Source organism: Ruditapes philippinarum, unplaced genomic scaffold, assembly GCF_026571515.1.
Source record: "Ruditapes philippinarum isolate M1 unplaced genomic scaffold, ASM2657151v2 ctg157_1_1_1_1, whole genome shotgun sequence".
Classification (NCBI taxonomy): domain Eukaryota; kingdom Metazoa; phylum Mollusca; class Bivalvia; order Venerida; family Veneridae; genus Ruditapes; species Ruditapes philippinarum.
Genome location: NW_026854186.1, coordinates 608,130 through 632,547, shown reverse-complemented (window position 1 = coordinate 632,547; position 24,418 = coordinate 608,130). Strand labels below are relative to the sequence as shown.

The window sequence follows — 24,418 nt, the reverse complement described above, 5'->3', positions numbered from 1 at the left end:
ACGTGACGTAAAGTATACCCGATTTTTGTACGTTAGACAATGATTTTTCTATTATTCCGATATTTTATAACCCTGATGAAGACTCGTGAGAGTCGAAACGTCGGTTATCATCATTAAATAAACCTTAAAACTTATCCTGTGTTGATTGTTTGTTCCACTTTTATTGTTTTTCTTGAATTTTGCTAGAGGTTCACTACACAATGTTTCATGCAAAATATCTAACCTCTAGCATTTGTCAATTGCTAGAAGAATTTTTTTTAAAGTTTTTAATATAAGTTTTTACTATATACATATAAGGAAAACCAATGACCCCCGGGGCGGGACCGATTTTGACCCCAGGGCTATGATTTGAACAATCTTGGTAAGGGTCTACCAGACAATGCCTTATGCAAAATATCTAAGCTCTTGGCCTTTTGGGTCTTTACAAGAAGGTATTTTAAGTTTTGACTATACGTACATATAGTGAAAATCAATGACCCCAGGGGCGGGGCTGATTTTGACCCAAGGGCTTTAATTTAAACAATCTTGGTAAGGGTCTACCAGACAATGCCTTATGCAAAATATCTAAGCTGTAGGCCTTTTGGGTCTTTACAAGAAGGTATTTTAAGTTTTTACTATATGTACATATAGTGAAAATCAATGACCCCCGGGGCTGGGCCGATTTTGACCCCAGGGCTATAATTTGAACAAGCAAATTCGTTGAATTTATATCCCCCGCCGACTACTGGTTATTATAAACACAACAACTGAAGACATAAGGCTTTATTTATATATTAATCATGGCATAAACAGTAATATTCTTTGAACTTGATAAATATTCAGGGCAATAACAGAGCCATAACTTTGTGTTAAATAGTAAAATCTGGAAATGCCAATGAGATGTATGCATACTACATAACTAATCAAGGGCCATAAATCTGAGTTATAAGTATCTGACTGGAACAAGGCGACTATATGCACATCTCCTCTTAGTATCCCATAAAGTTTCATTGAATTCCAGCCAGTAGTAGCAGAAAAGTAGCGAGGAACAAATATTTTTCTATATGGATACTGCATAACTAATCAAGGGCCATAACTCTGAGTTAAAGTGTCTGACCGACGATATGCGCATCTCCTCTTGGTATTGAAGTTTCCCATAAAGTTTCGTTGAATTCCAGCTAGTAGTTGCAGAGAAGTAGTGCGGAAACGATTTTTACTCTATATGCATACTACATAACTAATCAAGGGCCATAACTCTGAGTTAAAGGGTCTGACCGGAACAAGCCCACGATATGCGCAATTCCTCTTGATATTGATGATTCCCATAAAGTTTCGTTGAATTCCAGCAGAGAACTACTCCGGAAACGATTTTTACTCCATATGCATATTGCATAACTAATCAAGGGCCATAACTCTGAGTTAAAGTGTCTGACCCGAACAAGCCGACGATATGCGCATCTTCTCTTGGTATTGAAGGTTCCCATAAAGTTTCGTTGAATTCCAGCCAGTAGTTGCAGAGAAGTAGCGCTGAAACGATTTTTACTCCATATGCATACTGCATAACTAATCAAGGGCCATAACTCTGAGTTAAAGTGTCTGACCGGAACAAGCCGACGATATGCGCATCTCCTCTTGGTATTGATGATTCCCATAAAGTTTCGTTGAATTCCAGCCAGTAGTTGCAGAGAAGTAGTGCGGAAACGATTTTTACTCCATATGCATACTACATAACTAATCAAGGGCCATAACTCTGAGTTAAAGTGTCTGACTGGAACAAGCCGACGATATGCGCATCTCCTCTTGATATTGATGATTCCCATAAAGTTTCGTTGAATTCCAGCCAGTAGATGCAGAGAACTACTCCGGAAACGATTTTTACTCTATATGCATACTACATAACTAATCAAGGGCCATAACTCTGAGTTAAAGGATCGGACCGGAACAAGCCGACGATATGCCCATCTCCTCTTGATATTGATGATTCCCATAAAGTTTCGTTGAATTCCAGCCAGTAGTTGCAGAGAACTACTCCGGAAACGAAATTCGGATGGATGGACGGACGGACAACGTCAAAACTATATCCCCCTCCCATCGGTGGGTGATAACAATCTTGGTAGAGGTCTACCAGACCATGCCTTATGCAAAATATCTAAGCTCTAGGCCTTTTGGGTCTTTACAAGAAGATTTTTTAAATTTATTCTTATACAGTGAAATTTGAGAAAACCGGACGCTGAGAAAATCGGAACTCTCTAAATACCGGACGAATAATTCAGTCCCAAATTTTCCCTTCTTTAAACTATTGTATTAAACATTGACAATACCGGAATCTGTAAAAACCGAATATCGGACGGTTGATTGGGGACTACAAAGTCAATTATATAGACAATTACCCTGACAATACCGGACGCCGAATGTGTGAATAACCTTGTGTACTTATCAATTGGCTAATACGTTAATTGAGCGGTAACGGAACAATGATTTGTTTCTTAAGTCTCTTTTCACTGTTTGATTTATTGTCAGGTATAGATGTTACCGTTTTATATAAATGCAAAAATGCGCAAGGAATTGATCAGTTAAAATCAGTATGAATAAAAAATAGAGTATTTTCCTACTGTGTTGCTTTTTGTATATTCATTTCCTAAAATGACAACGCAACGGAAACGACATTTTTCGGCGCTAAGTTCTATTCCATGGCCGAAAAGAATTCGACGAGAGCTGTCTACAAGTGACAAAGTTAAATTAATTAAAGACAGTGAAACTTTGCCGAGACCTACTTTAAAAATCTGACCAATATGTTATTATTATAAACAAACAAAGTAAACTATGTTCGTTAAATCATTACCCATTACCCAAATGTAAACATATGCGGATGTACTCGGACTTGATCGTTATGAGGTAACTTCTGTTCATTTAAATCCAAACTTTAATTGTATTTATATGCAATAATTGGACTAAAACAATTAAAACATATTTTCTTGTATTTTTATCATTCCTTTGTAAGTCATTGCTCGGTTATAATATAAGATCCTGAACAGCTGAAGGGGACATTGAGAATACCGGACCGCTGAGAAAACCGGACAAAACCCTCAGTCCGAAAGCCGTCCGGTTTTCTCAACTTTCACTGTAATTCCTTTTGGTTGCCATGGCAACCAGATTTCTGCATGGAATGAAATTCTTTGAACAACTTTGAAGGCCTGGCTTCACCCAAGGATCAATCCTGCCAAGTTTGGTTGAAATTGGACTAGTGGTTTTTCACAAGAAGATTTTTTAAGTTCACTATATAAACAAACACACACACAAACACACAGGTGAATCACTATATGACACCGCATCGCAGATGCTGCTGTGGCATAACAATAGTATTTTTAAGAAAAATTCTATGTTCAAGGGGAGTTAAATCTGGAAGTATTGGTGCTAGAGTTATGAACCTTGTCACATAAGATGTGGTTGATGTTAAGTAACCTATAATTGACGCATGAAGTTGATCCCTTAACCTTTTACCTCATAATAATAGATGTGTCTTGACAGCTTCTTGCCCCCCCCCCCCCTACTTTTGAGGCCTCAAACAGTGAAAAAATGCCCTATTTTTCGTTTGAGAAATGTTGTTAAAAAAAGTGACCACTTTTTTTGGCGCCGCCCCCCCCCCCATCAAAATGGTACATGGTTGCTAGAAGGGGGATGTGCCCCCTTGTGTTTGGGGGTTTGAAGGGGGGCACTCCCCCTCATTGCCAAGAAAATTTTGGACATGCCTCACACAGGCTAAAAATGGCCTCAGGTCAATCTTAGGGTAACTAGTAACCGACGTTGAAAAGCCTTTTACTCTATCTCAATTTTTTGAGCAGTTGCAGCAGTTTGAAATCTGTTTTGATGGGGAAAAAATGCAAAATACTGATTTTTTGCAATTTTGAGACGTCCCCCAGTTGCCATGGTAACAGGAAATTTAAGATTGAGCATGCTGTTACAGAGGCCATGGTCAAGTCAACATTTGTGCCAAGTTTCATCTGTATTGAAGCATTTATTTATTCATATATATATATTTATATATATATGTACATACACACCAATAAATATATATGGTCATTTAATAAATTCAGTAATTTAACCTTCAAGGTCAAGGTCATAAAAGAGCCAAAGTCAATTTGAGTTTGATAAAAACTAGAACTGCCACTATCATGGCATGAATACCCCCGCATACTACTTTGTCAGAATCAACAGTGGCCATTTAGAGCTCAAGGACAACCTCCCTGCCAAATCTGAGGTTACTAAGCCAGTGCATTGCTAAGTTATGTATTCTACATGCTTCAAATGTGAAAATGTCAAAATCAATACATTGCGGACAGGACATTCTTTAGCAATTGAGAAGAAAAGCTTTTTTTTTGTCAAGGTCCCTGTGACCTTGACCTTTGACCCAGTGACCTCAAAATCAATAGGGGTCACCTTATAGTCATGATCAACATTCATGCAAAATATGAAGACTGTGGGTCAAAGGAATCTTAAGTTAATGGGTGGACAAACTTTTTGAAGTCAAAGTCCCTATGACCTTGACCTTTGATCCAGTCACCTCAAAATCAAAAGGGGTCATCTACTAATCATGATCAACATCCATGCCAAATATGAAGACTGTGGGTCAAAGGAATCTAAAGTTATTGGGCAGACAAACTTTTTGAAGTCAAAGTCCCTGTGACCTCAAAGTCAATAGGGGTCATCTACTAATCATGACTAACCTCCATGCCAAACATGAAAACTGTGGGTCAAAGGAATCTTAAGTTATAGGGCGGACAAGCTTTTTAAAGTCAAGGCCCCTGTGACCTTGACCTTTGACCTGGTGACCTCAAAGTCAATAGGGGTCATCTACTAATCATGACTAACCTCAATGCCAAATATGAAGACTATGGGTCAAAGGAATCTTAAGTTATTGGGCGGACAAGCTTTTTGAAGTCAAGGCCCCTGTGACCTTTGACCTGGTGACCTTAAAATCAAGAGGGGTCATCTACTAATCATGATTAATCTCCATGCCAAATATGAAGACTGTGGGTCAAAGGAATCTTAAGTTATTGGACGGACAAGCTTTTTTAAGGCAAAGCCCCTGTGACCTTGACCTGGTGACCTCAAAATCAATAAGGGTCATCTACTAATCATGATTAATCTCCATGCCAAATATGAAGACTGTGGGTCAAAGGAATCTTAAGTTATTGGGCGTACAAGCTTTTTGAATTCAAGGCCCCTGTGACCTTGACCTTTGACCTGGTGACCTCAAAATCAATAGGGGTCATCTACTAATCATGACTAACCTCCATGCCAAATATGACGACTGTAGGTCAAAGGAATCTTAAGTTATTGGGCGGACAAGCTTTTTGAAGTCAAGGCCCCTGTGACCTTGACCTTTGACCTGGTGACCTCAAAATCAATAGGGGTCATCTACTAATCATGACTAACCTCCATGCCAAATATGAAGACTGTAGGTCAAAGGAATCTTAAGTTATTGGGCGGACAAGCTTTTTGAAGTCAAGGCCCCTGTGACCTTGACCTTTGACCTGGTGACCTTAAAATCAATAGGGGTCATCTACTAATCATGATTAATCTCCATGCCAAATATGAAGACTGTGGGTCAAAGGAATCTTAAGTTATTGGGCGGACAAGCTTTTTTAAGGCAAGGCCCCTGTGACCTTGACCTTTGACCTGGTGACCTCAAAATCAATAGGGGTCATCTACTAATCATGACTAACCTCCATGCCAAATATAAAGACTGTAGGTCAAAGGAATCTTAAGTTATTGTGCGGACAAGCTTTTTGAAGTCAAGGCCCCTGTGACCTTGACCTTTGACCTAGTGACCTCAAAATCAATAGGGGTCATCTACTAATCATGACTAACCTCCATGCCAAATATGAAGACTAAAGGTCAAAGGAATCTTAAGTTATTGGGCGGACAAGCTTTTTGAAGTCAAGGCCCCTGTGACCTTGACCTTTGACCTAGTAACCTCAAAATCAATAGGGGTCATCTACTAATCATGACTAACCTCCATGCCAAATATGAAGACTAAGGGTCAAAGGAATCTTAAGTTATTGGGCGGACAAGAAAAAACCGACGGACGGACGGCCGGACGGACGGACAGCCGGACGGACGGACAAGCTGATTCCAGTATACCCCCCTTACAACTTTGTTGTGCGGGGGTATAATAAGAATAAAGACTTTATTTAAAGAGGCAACATAGTTAGGCATGCCCAGTCTTCCCTGTGAGCCTCTATCAAATATACAATGTACATAGTATGAACATTTACAACAAAGGATATGATAAACAACAACAGAAATAACATTGTTACAAATAGTTAAGAAACATATAAAATGAAAATCTAGGGGGAAAAAAAAAGAAAAAAGAAAAAAAAAGGACATTCAAAAAGCATAGTATAGACAATGAAAGTAAAATATACATTTCTCATTTTATAATACAACTTGATGGAATTTATTCACCATTTAAGATAATTATTTTTGAATGACTGTAAATTTGTAGAGTTTCTTATATCTAAGGGAAGAGAATTCCAAAGTTTTGAGCCTGAATATGATAAAGATTTTCTGCAGAACTCAAGTCTAGGTTTCGGGATTTGAAGTAGTTTTTGTTCATATGATCTTAAATGTGTATTTTCTGTGTAAGTAAAAAGGTTTTGCATATAATCAGGGAGAAGATTGTTTAGGGACTTGTATACTAAAATAGCTTTTTTATAATTAACTCTTTCAGAAAATTTCATCCAGTTTAATTCAGAAAATAAATCATCAGTGGGGGCATCAAAATCTTTGTCTAATATTATTCGCGCTGCCCGTTTCTGAAATTTATACAAGTCATTTAGGAGTTCCTTACTGCAATTTCCCCAAATAGTGCAACAATAGTCTAAATGGGGAAGAATGTATGCATTAAAGAAAATTTTCCTTACATGAACATTTAGAAATTGTTTTATTCTCAAAAGCAGGTATAGTAATGAATTGCATTTATTCAGTGTCATTTTGACTTGCGTTCAGTGTATGATCAACATGGACACCTAAAAGTTTTTCTGTTTCTAGAAATTGTAAGTTTTCATCTTGGAGAGTGATCTGGAAATCACTAGAATTACTGATAGTATTGTAGATATTATTTGAAGGTGAAATAAACATAGCTTTAGTTTTATTAGCATTTGGAAATGCTAATCAAAAATTCTAGAAAGACATGTTAGTGATCACCTAAAATCATTTCTTGAAGCTAACTCTCTCTTTCAACCAAATCAATCTGGCTTTCGCACAAATTATTCATGTGAAACAGCTCTAACTTCAATTGTTGACAACTGGATTAAAGCAATAAATGAAGAGAAACTTATAGGGACAATATTCCTTGACCTTACAAAAGCATTTGACTTAATCAATCATGAATTGTTATTAAAAAAACTAAAAATGTATAAAATAGATAAAAATTCAATTTCTTGGTTCAGATCATATTTAAGTAATCGTTCACAACAAGTATGTGTGTCAGGAAAATACTCTAATGCTCAAGATGTTACATCTGGTATACCTCAAGGCTCAGTTTTAGGCCCTCTTCTTTTCATTATTTACATAAATGACATGCCTTTGCACTTATCACATTCCATTTCAAATATGTTTGCTGATGACACTTTCATTACAGTATTTGGACAAGCTATCAATTCAATCTGTATAAATCTTCAGTCTGACCTTGACTCTATTCAACAATGGTGTACCAGGAATTCAATGATTCCAAATGCCAAAAAAACCAAAGCAATGATTATTTCCCCTTCACATAATATCTACAATATCATCAATAATTCTAGTGATTTCAACATCACTCTGCAAGATGAAAGCATTCAATTCTCAGAAACAGAAAAACTTTTAGGAGTCTATGTTGATCATACACTTAATTGGAAAACACATGTCAAGATGACGCTGAATAAATGCAATTCCTTACTATATCTACTTATGAGAATTAAACCATTTCTAAATCTTCAAGTTAGGAAAATGTTCTTTAATGCATACATTCTTCCTCATTTAGACTATTGTTGCACTATTTGGGGTAATTGCAGTAAGGAACTCTTAAACGACATGTATAAATTTCAAAAACGTGCAGCAAGAATAATACTTGATAAAGATTTTGATGCGACTACTGATGAGTTATTTTCTGAATTAAACTGGATGAAATTCTCTGATAGAGTGAATTATAAAAAGGCCATTTTAGTATACAAGTCCCTAAACAATCTTCTCCCTGATTATATGTTAAATCTTTTTACAAATACAGAAAATAAATCATTAAGATCATATGAACAAAGACTTCTTTTAGTCCCCAAACCAAGAATTGAATTCTGCAGAAAATCCCTATCATATTCAGGCTCAAAATTTTGGAACTCCCTCCCTTTAAACATAAGAAATTCTTCCAACTTACAAACATTTAAAACTAATTATCTTAAATGGTGGTTCTCTGTTGGGCACCAAATAATCTAGCTGTGTTTTAATATCACATATATACATGTATGTCTCATAAAATGTACAATTTCATACTTTCAAAATAATTAATGTTTGTACTCATTTTTTATTGCATTTTTCAATTACTCTATTTTTTTATGTTGTATAACTTGTATACATTAAGTTTTCTTTCTTTGTTTATATAAATCTTTGTTTGTAACGGTATATATGTACATTTTTGATAGAGGCTCATAGGGAAGACTGGGCTTGCCTAACTATGTTGCCTCTTTAAATAAAGTCTTTATTATTATTATTATTATTATTATAAAAATGGCCTCAGGTCTTAGGGTAACTAGTAACCGACGCTGAAAAGCCTTTTACTCTATCTCAATTTTTTGAGCAGTTGCAGCAGTTTGAAATCTGTTTTGATGGGAAAAAAATGCAAAATACTGATTTTTTGCAATTTTGAGACGTCCCCCAGTTGCCATGGTAACAGGAAATTTACGATTGAGCATGCTGTTACAGAGGCCATGGTCAAGTCAACATTTGTGCCAAGTTTCATCTGTATTGAAGCATTTATTTATATATATATATTTATATATATATGTACATACACAACAATAAATATATATGGTCATTTAATAATGTTTTGAACTGAATTCAATCTTATTTAATTTCTAGACCTTATATCTACTTAAAACATAATTGTTTTTAATCTGAATCGCTGTTTAGATGAAAATTGGAGGAAAAATAATCTGTTTCATGATGAAACGGTCTATTTGAACGCTGAATTCGCTTACTGGGAAATGCCGCCACAACAACATTTCAAACACAAGTATAACAACTTTATGTTTTCTTGAAACTTTAATCAAATCTACATCGCATAGCATTCTCCGAATTTTGATATTTGGTGTAGAGTTTACAAAATATATAACAAGAGCTGTCACAGGAGACAGCGAAGCTCGACTAATAAAATACTGGACGCAGTAAGGAGGACAAAACTATGAAAGAAAAATCAATTATGTATAATTATGTTTTAAGCGATAGTAAAAAAATAACATTGTTAACATAAATTCCAAGATCAAGGGGAATAATTCTAGAAATAGTCTCGCTAGGGTTATGAACCTTGTCACACAACATGTGTGTCATGATAAGAATATATATTTGAAGTTTGAAGTAGATACTTTAACAAGAGCATCGCTAGGCGGAGCATTATATGCCCGAAAGTGTTTTTTTTTTAGTAAGGATGAAGCATTCATTAGACATGGGAATTAGCTGTTCATCCTATAAAATTTTACAGATGTAGGTTGATTAATACTCAAGTCATTAATAATGACCTTAACCTTTGACCTTGTGACCCTAAAATCAATAGGGGTCTTCTACCTTATATGGACAATCATCCTATGAAGTTTGAATATGTGGGTCAAATGGAACTTAAGTTATGCTCCGGAAACTGTTTTCAGTATCAAGGTAATAGTGACTTTGACCTTGTGACCCCAAAATCAATAGGGGTCTTCTACCCAATATGAACAATCATCCTATGAAGTTTGAACATTGTGGGTCAAATGGAACTAATGGTATTAGGACCCTAATGGGCACTATCAGGAACTAAAGAATTGACATCATAGGTCAGATGTATACCTTAAAGTACACCTGTATGCAAAATTTAAACAAAGTTTACCGTACGGAAATCCAGTTATGGCCACTTTTCTGAACTCAAACTAGGATGTTATGAGGGCCCTTTTTTAGAAATGAGGAACCTTTAAATAATCTGCAATAACATTCTAATGAAAAATGTTTTCCCATGAATTTTTGGTAAGAAACAAATAGTACCATTCAGCTAACAATCCACATAAGCAAAATTATGGTTTCTACTTAAAATTTATGAAATCTTTATAAATATGTTACCCTACCCCACCCATTTTTACCACATGTCTGACCATTTTTCTACTTAGGGAACCTAATTAAAAAATTATTAAAATTTACCCAAATGAGTGCCTGTTTTCAAAGTTTCCCTAAATTTTTAAAAAAGTATATTGGTTGATCTTGTAAAATATGAAATACTTTTACCGTCTAGTTTTGATTATATTACACTTTGAAAATATCAGGTACCATATTTATTACTAGATTTAGCATAATTTAGCCAATAAATACCTATATAAATTAAAAATTCAAAATTAAACACTTTTTTCTTTCCATATGGGACATGAGAGATACATAAATAATGTTAAAAGAAAAAAAGAAAGAAAAAAAAAGTTGACCCGTCTGGGGATTGAACCCATGGCCCTCATTTTCAAAGTAGTTAACAGTAATTCTAGCCTATTTGAATACTCTTCAAAGCGGAGGTAATGCATTAGGGTGCTAATACCTTAAGTTATGCTCCAGAAACTGTTTTCAGTTTTAAGGTAATAGTGACCTTGACCTTTGACCTTTTGACCCCAAAATCAATAGGGGTCTTCTACCCAATATGGACAATCATCCTATGAAGTTTGAACATTGTGGGCCAAATGGAACTTTTTTTTAAGTTATGCTCCGGAAACCAAATTGCTAACAGACAAATTGCTAACAAACGAAAATTGTTTTCAGTATCAAGGTAATAGTGACCTTGACCTTTGACCTTTTGACCCCAAAATCAATAGGGGTCTTCTACCCAATATGGACAATCATCCTATGAAGTTTGATAATTGTGGGTCAAATGGAACTTAAGTTATGCTCCGGAAATTGTTTTCAGTTTTAAGGTAATAGTGACCTTGACCTTTGACCTTTTGATCCCAAAATCAATAGGGGTTTTCTACCCAATATGGACAATCATCCTATGAAGTTTGAACATTGTGGGCCAGATGGAACTTAAGTTATGCTCCGGAAACCAAATTGCTAACGGACAAATTGCTAACGGACGGAAACTGTTTTCAGTATCAAGGTAATAGTGACCTTGACCTTTGACCTTTTGACCCCAAAATCAATAGGGGTCATCTACCCAATATGGAAAATCATCCTATGAAGTTTGAACATTGGGGGCCAAATGGAACTTAAGTTATGCTCCGGAAACCAAATTGCTAACGGACAAATTGCTAACGGACGGACGGACGCCAGGGGGTATAACATAATATGCCCTTTCGGGCATATAAAAAGTAAAGAAGTTATAATATTTCTTAAAGAAAATCCTAAGTTCAAAGAGAGATAAATCTGTAAATATTGCTTCACATAAAATGTAATTGATGATAAGGAATAAGTATTTGAAGTTTCTAGTAAAAAAATCTTAGTTTATGGGGAGATAATTTTTGCAATATTGGTGTTAGAGTTATGAACCTTGTCACATAAGATGTGGATGATGATAAGGTACATATACTTGAAGTATGAAATTGATCCCTTAAGAAATAAAGAAGTAACAGTAAAAAATAGAATTTTTTAAGGAAAATTCTAAGTTCAAGGGGAGATTAATCTGAAAATATTGGTGCTAGAGTTATGAACCTTGTCACATAAGATGTGGGTGATGATAAGGTACATATATTTGAAGTATGAAGTTGATCCCTTAGGAAATAAAGAAGTATGAAGTTGATCCCTTAGGAAATAAAGAAGTAACAGTAAAAAAAAGTATTTTTTCAGGAAAATTCTAAGTTCAAGGGGAGATAAGTCTAAAAATATTGGTTTTAGAGTTATGAACCTTGTCATATAAGATGTGGTTGATGATAAGGAACATATATTTGAAGTATGAAGTTTATCCCTTAAGAAATAAAGAAGTAACCGTAAAAAATAGTATTTTTTAAGGAAAATTCTAAGTTCAAGGGGAGATAAGTCTAAAAATATTGGTTTTAGAGTTATGAACCTTGTCACATAAGATGTGGTTGATGATAAGGAACATAAATTTGAAGTTTGAAGTTGATACCTTAAGAAATGACAAAGTTATAGTGAAAAATATTTTACTGCACCAAAACTTTAATCTGAAATCTGGACGCAGACGCTGACATCGACGCCACCGCCGAAGCCGGGGCTTCTAGGACAGCTCTCCATATACTTCGTATAGTCGAGCTAAAAAATGAAAACACTTGATACTTGATTTTAGCGACATGCACTAGCTCGGAAGTAGCGATAGAGCGATTTAAAGAGGTAGCTCTATCATTTACCAGGCGTGATGTAATTCTTATCAGTTGTGTGCTGTAGAGCTAATTTTAGCACTGTCAAATTGCATGGGTGAAGTCACACTCCAGTACACAGGCAATAAACATGCTGTGTGTAAAGCACTTTATACATGACATTTTCATTGAGTGTGATTTAAACATATGTAGGATATGATAGGTAACCAGGAGTGGATTGTATGAAGGTAATAGGTGAAAATTCTCATGAGGCAAATTGACTCTTGTGCAGATTTTATCACGTGTCAAATGTGTGCATTTCCTGATTCTCATGAGTCAAAATCCAGATATCCGTGTCAAACGAGAACCATGATTAGCATGTACCAACAAATACATTGAAGCATTTTTCAAACTCACTGATTGTTGCTACTGATTTTTGCCATTCAAAACAATTTAATCCTAACAGTTATGTAAAACCACATATACGAGGGTTGTTCAAAAAGTAATAGGACTGCAGTTCTACTGTTCACATTTTTCAATTTACGTGCACAATTTTACAAGATAATAATATCGGAATATATCCTCTATATACAGTGAAAAAATTGATAAAATATGTTTACAAGTAACGAGTCTGTGAAAATTTCAAATGACAATGGGTACGCGACCCGGCGCACGCTAACAGCACAATAGATGACGTTTATGACGTAGTAAAATAAAAACAAAATGTATCAAGCGTCATCCCTTTGAAAGAATTACCCCTAGTGTTCTAGGTGTCTAAATCATGTAACTTTGACCAGACCTCATATGTGGAGATGAAGCAAGAAAAAAAACAATCACATTCTTGTTCCACTCTCCGAGAAAAAAAGCCCGATAGCCGGCCACTCTCCGCTTATTCTCTTATTCTTGTATCTTATAGTATTCAATAAAGATTAAACAGGCATTAACTTATGATGTTAATGAAAAAGCGATTAATAGAATTATTTTACACATATCATCGTATGTTCTGAAAACAATATGATTATGTAAGTAAAATAACAATACAGCTGTAGTTATCAACTAAAAAGTATATTTTCCTACTAAAAACAGCGTATCATTTTTAAAAGAAAATCGGTGAAAATATTAATAATTACCGTTAATCATTATGATATTAATTTATTGATAACACATATATCTAGTTAAATGAAATAGAAATTTGTTTGAAACAAATCATTTAGGCAAATCTGAATGATGCAGACCCGATGCATAAATCAAACATGCCGGACAGTTCATGGACTGTTTACCGTCGATCATTTTGTAGCGCTTTTTCATTTGACATCACTAACGTCCGGTCAATTTCCCGCTATCATTCTCATCCTTTCCTGTTTATGATTTCGTATGTGCAGTTTTTGAGTTGTTTGCGCAAGCTGAGAACGAGTATCCTGATAGCTGATTAATTGTACTGTGTTAATGTTATGTTTTCATATGTATCTGAAGGAGTATCGCCTATTTGTTGGCAAAGTTTAACGATCGCACACATTTTCAGTTTTTTAACGAACGTCAAATTTCTACATTTAACGTTATGGCCACTGCTGTTCAAAACTTAATGGTTTAGCCATTTCATGTCTGAATGACGTCAAATTTGGGCATAATGTCACTTAAATATAATAAATTGTGTTGGTGGAATTAATGGGGGAAAAAAGAAAATAAGTTATGAATAAAATAAAAGTTCAACTAAGCTTCGATAACCTTTCTATGTGCTGCGCCGGGTGCATGTTACCATGGTTATTCAATAACACAGGGAACACGCGTGAAGCATAAGAATTCAATATTTTTATGTTTAAATTGAAGAAAACATTTTTCGATCACTGTACATATGAAAATATTCTAAATTGAATTGAATATGAAGATGCAAGACTCTCAGTCCTATTACCTTTTGAACAACCCTCGTATATCAAAATACATGCATAAAACTCAAAGGTAACAGCAACTTAAATTCTTGTACATCTTTAAAGTACAAAGCACATGGAGTACGAACATCACACTTTGTCTTGTATAAAATATTCGTTAACGAAGGCTGTATTTTCCAACTGCATGCAAGCAATCAATTGGAACAACCATTATTGAATAACCATGGTAACGACACTAATACCAACGGCTGTATACATTTAAACTTTGCAATTTTAATGTTCTTCTTTTTTATATTTATCAATTTTGACTAATCTGCTGACGAACTCCGTCCTGGTGGATGAGCACAGGGTGAAAATAGGAAACAATGTAAAAAAGCAAAAGTCTTGTGGCTTGACTTTGCAAAAGCAAAGATGAAATATTCATATAATCATACAATTTAAAGCGTATATAGCCATTTACCATAACACACGAAATATTTATTTGTCATTCTCGATTCTAGCCAAGTTTACACTATGCTTCGCCCAGTAATGCATTTTTTTCATTTGTTTCCGTAAAAAAAAACCTGTAAAAAATAGGATATATTTTCGGTTCAGATTTTAAGAGCATGCAAATCCCTACCTTACATAATATTAAACTTTTTAACTATAAAAAAAAACTGTTTGCATTAACACTTAATAAATTGAAAACCTAATGAATTTTCCTTTCGTTTTCATTTGCAAAACGTGATTTTTCCCGCAAACCGAAAGCATGTAAAAATAATATCCGTAAATTAAACTTTTATCTTAATCAGCTAGTTTTTGTGAAAAAAAAATACATTTTTTATTCACTTTCGTTTCTTTGTGAAATAATTTACACAATAAAATGTGCAACTCATTGTCAAGACCCGAAATATTTTACATTGTATTTCGGAAATGACACATTCTCCTTACGGATGATGTTACGAACTTAATGGAAGAATGCATTATTGAATAGGGAAATCAACTTCACTGTAGCTCTCAAAGTTGTGCTATTCTGATTGACTCTGTTTTGAATTAACATTCACATTCAACAACCTTTTCATCTTTTCTAATGACTTAACAGAAAAATCTTCAAAACAATGTCTGTTGAAACAAAAAATACAAGATACACTATACGGACGACGGACGAAAATGATGGACCATCTTAATAGCTCACCTGCACTTTTAATTTTGCCTATATGTCTATATGAAAACTCCGGAAAACGTCTTTAACTACATTGTATTGTAATTTTGTTGTTGTTTATCATACCTTTTGTTTGTAAATGTTTATATTATGTACATTGTATATTTGATAGTGGCTCATAGGGAAGACTGGGCATGCCTAACCATGTTGCTTCTTTAAATAAAGTCTTTAAGTTTGACCCTACCCTTGGAACTAGGGTGTCCAGGTCTTGCACATGGCACATTGTCTCATCATGTTTCACATGCCTGCCTAGTTATTTTAAAATTCCTTGATACATGACAAGAGTTATGGACAGGACAAGGTGTTGTAACTGCTGATATAAGACCTCTAAGTGTGACCTAAGAGCTTGGGGTCTAGGTCTTGCACATGGCACACAGTGTCATGCTACACATTTGTGCAAAGTTATTTCAAAATCCCACAATATATGAGTAATGTTGGGAAGAAGATTTTCTAATTGCTTGCCTTTGACCTCTAAAAAAGACCTTGACCTTGGAACTAGAGGGTTTGGTCTTGCACAAGACACATTGTCTCATCATGCTTAACATTTGTGCTGAAATGTTTCAAAATTCTTTGATAATGACAGAGTTATGAGAAAATTTTCGATCATACCATGAAAGGACTGACTGCCTTCGGCAATCATCATGGTAGAAGCATAAAGATTAAAGTGACATTATAATGTAATTTTTGCACATGATTAATGTAATATTTCATGAAATCAGGTATAGAACATGATGCTTTAAAGTTAAGTTTAATTTTGACACATAATCTGGTGCCCACTAACTTAAGAATACAATTTTCAAAGCACTTTCAATAGTTGACTTAACTATCTTCATAATGTATTAAATTAAATACCTGTATAACCTCTTGGTACAATTCTGACCATAGGCATAACAACAGAGGAGAGAGACACATGTGTAAAGCCCAACTCTTCTGCTATAGCGCCAACCTTTTTCTCATGGACATCATATCTATACAAACATAAATAAAATACATAGTTGAAACTACAAACTACCTTTCCAGATTGGCTTTGATTAAGATCCATAACTAAAAGAATGTCCATTGAACACTAAAATAATAGATGTCACTGTCTAAATGGTGTAAATATGTTAAACTTGAAACTATGATTTACAATTACAGCAAAAAGAATGAAAATTTCATGAATTTGACCTTCAAGGTCAAGGTCATATTAGAGTGAAGGTCAAACTCAGTCTGGTTAACTCACGAGGTATGATCAAGAAGTTCTCGGCCCGATATACTTCTAGCCCCTGCACTGACATTTACACATGATAGGTCGGTATCTATATCTTATTGAAAATTAATGACCGAGTAACACACAGTTTTACACAGATTAAGTAACATAAAACACACTTCAGTAGAGGGGTGTGTCATTTAGACCAAATTGAGAAAATTGAAATCAGAGCCGTCATTAAGAAAGGGATGTCCCCCAAGGAAATCCATGAAGACTTCATGGGAGTCCCCTTCCTATAGCACTGTGAAAAAATGGGCTGCTGAATTTAAGAGGGGCAGGGAGAGCATTGGAGATGATAAGCGGTATGAGATGATAAATTAACAAAGGGCAATAACTCAAACTAGAAATGTGTCATCATGCCACGGATGCCCCCGCATGCAGCCAAAATTTCAGATGTTATAATATTAAGTTCCAAATTTGTTTGCACAAATAATTTTTTTCATTTTAAGTTCAAAGCCCTTAAAACTTTTCAATGTTAACACAAACCATTTTCATACAATGTTCAAGGCACTGAAATTATTCAGTCTAAACCTTTTAAAAATAGCATATTTCATATTTGTAGCCAAAATAATGGCTACATACATTTCAGTGCTGAAACTGAAAGTTCAAAATTTTTAAAAACATTCAAGAAAGATAAGTTTGTCCAAAATCATTGAACCACGACCAAATTCAAACTTAAACTGCTTATTCCTAAGATGTATCTATATTATTTTCAAAGTGAAAGGGACATAACTCTGCCAAAAAGTCATCGAACCATGACCAAATTCAAACTTGACGTGCCCATTCCTTTGACATATCCATATGTCAAATTTGAGTAGTTGGGTAGATAATGAACAGAAACTGTAAATTTCATATTATTTTAAAAGTGAAAGGGGCATTACTCTGCCAAAAATCATTGAACCATGACCAAATTCCAACTTGGCCTGGGCATTCCAAAAATATATCCATATGTCAAATTTGAGTTGAATGTGTTGTACCATTGGGGAGATAATAAACAGAAACTGAAAATTTCATATTATTTTCAAAGTGAAAGGGGCATAACTCTGCCAAAAATCATTGAACCATAACCAACTTTGAACTTGACCTGCGCATTCCTGTGACGTATCCATATGTCAAGTTTGAGTTAAAAGTGTTGTACCATTGGGGAGATAATGACCGGAAACTGAAAATTTCATATTATTTCCAAAGTGAAAGGGGCATAACTCTGCCAAAAATCATTGAACCATGACCAAATTCGAACTTGACCTGTATTTTCTCACGACATATCCATATGTCAAATTTGAGCTGAATGTGTTGTACTGTTGGGGAGATAATGAACGGAAACTGAAAATTTCATATTATTTTCAAAGTAAAAGGGGCATAACTCTGCCAAAAATCATCGAACCATGACCAAATTCGAACTTGACCTGTATTTTCTCATGACATATCCATATGTCAAGTTTGAGTTGAATGTGTTGTACCATTGGGGAGATAATGAACGGAAACTGAAAATTTCATATTATTTTAAAGTAAAAGGGGCACAACTCTGCCTAAAATCATCAAACCATGACCAAATTCGAACTTGACCTGTATTTTCTCACGACATATCCATATGCCAAATTTGAGTTGAATGTGTGCAACCGTTACTAAGATAATGAACGGAAACTGATGATGACGGAATGACAGAATGACGGAAGGACGGAATGACGGAAGGACGGAAGGACGGAAGGACGGAACAGGGTAACACTATATGCCCCGGCCATTACATGGCGGGGGCATAAAAATAAGAAATGCAGAGTACCAGTACTTGAGCACTGCAATTCTCCTTAATGAGATCTATCATCCTATAAAGTTTCATGTCCGTAGCTTTTATACTTTAGGAGAAATGGCCTGGACAAAAATAAAGTATGAAAATTAACAAAGGGCAATAACTCAAAAAATAAGAAATTCAGAGTACCGGTTCTTGTGCATTGCACTTCTTCTTAATGAAATCTATCATCCTATGAAGTTTCAAGTCCATAGCTTTTATACTTTAGGAGAAATGGCCCGGACAAAAATAAAGTATGAAAATTAACAAAGGGCTGTAACTCAAAAAATAAGAAGTGCAGAGCACCAGTTCCTGTGCACTGCACTTCTCCTTAATGAGATCTATCATCCTATGAAGTTTTAAGTTCGTAGCTTTTATACATTAGGAGAATGGCCTGGACAAAAATAAAGTATGAAAATTAACAAAGGGCAATAACTCAAAAATTAAGAAGTGCAGAGTACCGGTTCTTGTGCACTGCACTTTGGGTCATTGTAAGACGCATGCATACCAAGTTTGAAGTCAGTCCGACTTATAATGACTGACTTATGCTCCGGACAAGCTTAAGGGTACGCCGACAACAACGCCGACACCGCCGACAAAAGTAACCCCTATATGTCGCCTTTTTCAAGGCGACACAAAAATATCCAATCGAAAATACCCAGTTGCACAACTATACATTCTGAGCAACATTCTTGTAAGGTTTCATGCGACACAAGTTGAAAATTGCAAAATTTTACTAAGTCAAGGGCAATTACTCTGAAAATACTAAAAATATCCAGACGAAAATACCCAGGTGCAAAACTACACATGCTGATCAACATTCCTGTTAAGTTTCATGACTCTAGGTCAAATACTTTTTGAGTTTCATGCGACACAAGTTGAAAATTGCAAAATTTTACTAAGTCAAGGGCAATAACTCTGAAAATACTAAAAATATCCAGACGAAAATACCCAGGTGCACAACAACACATGCTGATCAACATTCCTGTAAAGTTTCATGACTCTAGGTCAAATACTTTTTGAGTTACATGCGACATAAGTTGAAAATTGCAAAATTTTACTAAGTCAAGGGCAATAACTCTGAAAATACTAAAAATATCCAGACGAAAATACCCAGGTGCACAACTTCACATGCTGATCAACATTCCTGTTAAGTTTCATGACTCTAGGTCAAATACTTTTTGAGTTACGTGCGACACAAAAGTGAACGGACGGACGGACGGACAAGGGTAAATCTAAATGCCCGCCACTAACGTGGGGGCACAATAAAAACTATTATAGTTTGACGGGTGCAATAAACATACCCTTTTGTATTTGTACAGGGATCATTCTGGTCAGGAGTTTTAGTGAGAGATTTTCTCTCATTTGAAAAATTTTAATGAGAGAAATTAGATTTTCTTGAGAGATTTAATTTTCATGATGGGCGAGGTTAAAAATATGGAAATTTCTAACTTTTTAAAATCACTGTACATATAAACATTGTTTATCTAATGAGGATATAGATGTAGCTCTGTTTATAACAGTGATTTTTGTTTTCACTTTTTTGATTCATCCTATGCCTTTTCTTTTGTGAATTTTTAAACATAATAAAATTCTAATTGTGAAAAATAAATGTAACACTTTCATTCTGAAATATAAAAGAATTATATATGGATATCTACTACAACTATTATTTGCAGCCAATGTTCCTAATGGACAACACTGTACTGTACAGAAGTGATTGTTGAGATTTGAAGAATATTTTTTATAGCCTTACATTTTGTTTTCTTTATGATTCTCTTCACACACCTCCCTCCATTAAAAAATATTCATTGAATATGTGACCTGAACACAAGACAAATATCTCCATATCCACAAATATAAACAATACCTAAAGTAATTTTTATTCATAAACATCATTTTTAGTGTCATAGAACACCTTTAAATAACACTCAGCTTCCTTTTAGTATTTTTTTTTTTAATTACAACATCGCGAAAATATGTGACAAATGAATATTTGTCTGTTTTCCGCTGAAACTTTCACAATTCTAGCTGTTGCTGATTGCAATTATATAAAATTAAATATTTTTGTTCAATAAAAGAATATTTATTATCGGCTATTTCATCAGGAATCGTAATTTAATTTGTTCTTTACGGCAAAATTTACCGTGGTTGATGTGACATTTAGAAGACAAATTTTACCGATATTTGGTTTTGACATGTCCATTTTTATGTTAGTCTGTGTCTAACAATTTTTATTAAAATCAATTAAATGTGTTTTGTGTAAATTCTCGACTTACAGATAGATAAAGGTTACAATAGCCATCATACCGTTTTTCTGTACGGTGAATTTGCGGTCTCCGATCGGCAATTATTTTAGGCTAAATAATTCAAAGTGTTGGACTTTTAACTTTTTGGAGTTTTTTCACACCGATTTCATTAATAAACAATTTGAAATTAAATTCTTGTTGGGAATCGTAAATTTTTGATCATTTTTTTGTGTGATTTTAGCATTCTTTAGATTGTGATTAGACATTTTCCGGCTCAAATTGCCGTGCGAGATTTTCTCTCATTTCACAAATTTCTCCGAGATTTTTGTGATTTTTTTGCGAGAAATCGCAGAAATCGCCCCCTAGAATGATCCCTGTTTGTACAATATATTGTGTCTACGTGCGATATTACCAGTGTTTATTTTTCACACTTTTGACATATTTATACACATGCAGTATTACAATTAATTGTTGTCATTGCACATTGTTGATTTTTGTTTATTAACGTTTTGTTTATTGCGTTCATTGAACGCCGCCTTTCCTTGTTGATTTTGTTTATCATATTTAATATACCGATACATGGTGATCACGATGAACACACATTATAAGTCGTCTGCATTTTTACCGGAAGTAATGTACATGTTACATCAACATATCTTGAAATGTTGTCTCAGTGTCTGTTTGTATCAGTTTATTTTGTAAAAATATCTAAATTAAAACGCAGAAATAAAAAACATCAATGCGAGAATGATGACACCGCAGAAATAAGATACGCAGAAATGTAAAACCCCCTGTTTTAACCAAAATCGCAGAATTTTAAGCCGCAGAAATAAGTACTTATACCGTACAATGCTTATTTATGAATAAGCAATTTTAATGCAAGTAATATAATATGAATAACAAGCTTGTTATCAAAGTTTTGATACCCTAGCTAGGTGCAATATACTTTGATCAAAATGACTTAAAATCTATAATTTGTTGTTCAAATCAGGGACAAAAAATATGAATCCAATGTTCCTACTCAAATCTTATACCAAATAACTGATACATTTTTAGTGAATTACATGTACTGAGATTTGTTGGCATAAATAGTAAAAGTTTGTTTTTGTGACATTTGCTCTGTTACATGTCTGACAAATAAGTTTATAGAATTTATGACTAACACATTTAGGTCCTGTCCAAGCTTTTAACTTCAAAATGAGAATCAATTTTAGGATCAAGATCAATATTTGGATCAACTGTAAAATTCCCTTAAACTCATACAAAAATAACAATAAATTTATCTAAAATTTCATAAACTTGCCATCGCAAACCCAACTTCATCAAATTAATATTAGATATATAATCTATGAGGATAAACAATGAAGAATATTAGTTTTTAATTTGATCCTGATCCTTAAATTTTAGTGAACACTGGGCCTGTTTTGACTTTGTAAACATAAACTGTACATTGATGTATATATGTAAGCTCTATTGAAATCTTGTTGAAATCTTGTTAGTTTCGTAAATTTAAAATACTTTTCGTCTCGTTTAACATCATTATATGTGGTGGTTGGTCCATCTATCCGATTCTGATAAAGGTTTGAGTGATTTATTAGTGCGTGGTCCGCGAGCTCACATTTTCTCCAGCAAAAAGATGAATGTATTAAGATATAATCAATGCCGTAAAATGAAACTTTACAAGATAAATACAAGGTAGTCTAACTAGACAAAACTTTTTGATGTATTAGGTTAAGACGCGAACATATTAACATTACGCGAGAGGTAGTTGCCTAAGTTATATACTACAGTATAGGATACTGTATGTAAGTTTCGACCATATATTTTTACGTTTTAAATTTTTGAGTCAGTGCACAGCCATTGTATAAAGTGTACAAAACCTATTTTAAGTGTTTATTTTTAAAAGTGGCCCTAATAAGTGGCCGTGAAACGGTGCTATTGAGAAGTTTATTTATTTATTTATTTTGTAATTTTATTGCTATGTAATTTTAATTGAATAATTTCTTAAATAGGCTGTGCACTAGACTATTTTTACCATACAGTCTCATGGTTATTATCAAAATTGGGAGGTGCTGGCTACAGATTACCCATAATGTCAAAAAAGACTCCATATTGTATATATCCCTATGCCCCCCGCCCCGTGTTATTTATTATCTATCTTTTTTATTCCTGTATATATAAACTAGTATCCTTAATACTAGTAAACGTGAACCCGTGCCCCCATATGGAGCAATATGTTTATCACGGGTTCACTCAAGCATGAGATTTTCTTAAATATGTTACATAAAGACTATCTCATCACATTATGGGTAACCAAGTTATTATTATTAGCCATATTTGGGACTTAGATTTTCTTTCTTATTCTTCTATGAATTGTTTAAGTAATAGAAGATTAATTATTATGTGTGATATCTAGATGCATAATAATTTATAGACCATGAGACAGTGATAAATAGATAAGGCCGTTTCCACCACATTTTAACTATCATATTTGTTTTAATTTTGAAATAAAGTTGGTAAAAACACGTATACATTGGATGCAACAGGCACCCGCAAAATTTCCATCCAGTCCGCGCGACAAACTTGTCGAAATAGGTCAATACAAAACTTGCAGAATTTTCAAGAAAATCGGATTGACCTCCTTATTTTGTAAACAGAGAATTTTCGGCCAATGAGAACAAAGGAGGCAATCCTCTCTAAACCAATCAAAATTAACTTTATAAAGCGGGTGTTCGGTAAAACTTACAAAATTTACAAAATTTTAAAACAAACTCTGCTAATTACAAACATGTAATTAATAATATGCATCCCAATGTATACGGTTTATAACATGTAAATAGAAACCAACATATATAATAGACAGCCCACATTGAATTGGTCAGAAAACGTTCCTGACATGCCTTCTTCGCAAGTATGCGAACTCTACAATTACAGGTAATATTTTAAAATTTTTTAGTTATACCAAATATTAGATAGACCTGTTATAAAAGACGGTAACTACTATAAACGTCTTGGCCAATTTTAAAATAAGTGCTTTTTAATAATTTAATTTTAGAATTCTTAATCTTAGTATGGGATTGCCCCATCTTCCTCCCATGGCAGAGGTTGTACGTAGAGACTACCCTGTCATGGGGGATATGGTATGCACATAAACACATGTACGGATATAACAATAAGTAATTAAACATCAGCTCCCCCTTTTTAAAAGGTTATAAATGAAGTATATGCTCGCCCATATGGTCTCTTTCCGGTGGCGAGGGTAAACAAACCCAAACACACACACACATCTTGTTAGTGCCATGTCTGCAGCTTGACAGGCAACACATAATTTGCTTATTTTTTATTTAATCATTTAATGCCAGGTGTGTATTCACATAATTGGCAAGTCATTTTAAAATGCCAGGCTGTTTGATGATTCAACCATTAATCCCTAAAAAATGAAACACAATGATTGGCATCTGGCACATGCTATTTTATTATTGAATAAGAGTGATTTTTATGCAGTAATTTTCTAATATTTTTCTCCTGTCTGCAATTAATGCCTGACATAACTGTATTGGTC

General features: G+C 34.3%; 1 protein-coding gene and 1 long non-coding RNA gene across 2 annotated transcripts in view; one reads left to right on the top strand and one right to left on the bottom strand.

Annotated features, from left to right (window-relative positions):
- Positions 1-24,418, bottom strand: part of LOC132739330 (5-oxoprolinase-like) — a 150,781-nt gene that overhangs the window by 64,916 nt on the left and 61,447 nt on the right. The window contains exon 6 of the mRNA XM_060727027.1: positions 16,425-16,540. Within this exon, the coding sequence (XP_060583010.1) occupies positions 16,425-16,540 (116 nt within the window). The remainder of the gene's footprint in view (positions 1-16,424; positions 16,541-24,418) is intronic.
- On the top strand, positions 9,754-11,544 carry LOC132739329 (uncharacterized). The gene is made up of 2 exons (XR_009626979.1): positions 9,754-9,882; positions 10,818-11,544. It is a non-coding gene; the product is annotated as an uncharacterized LOC132739329 (long non-coding RNA).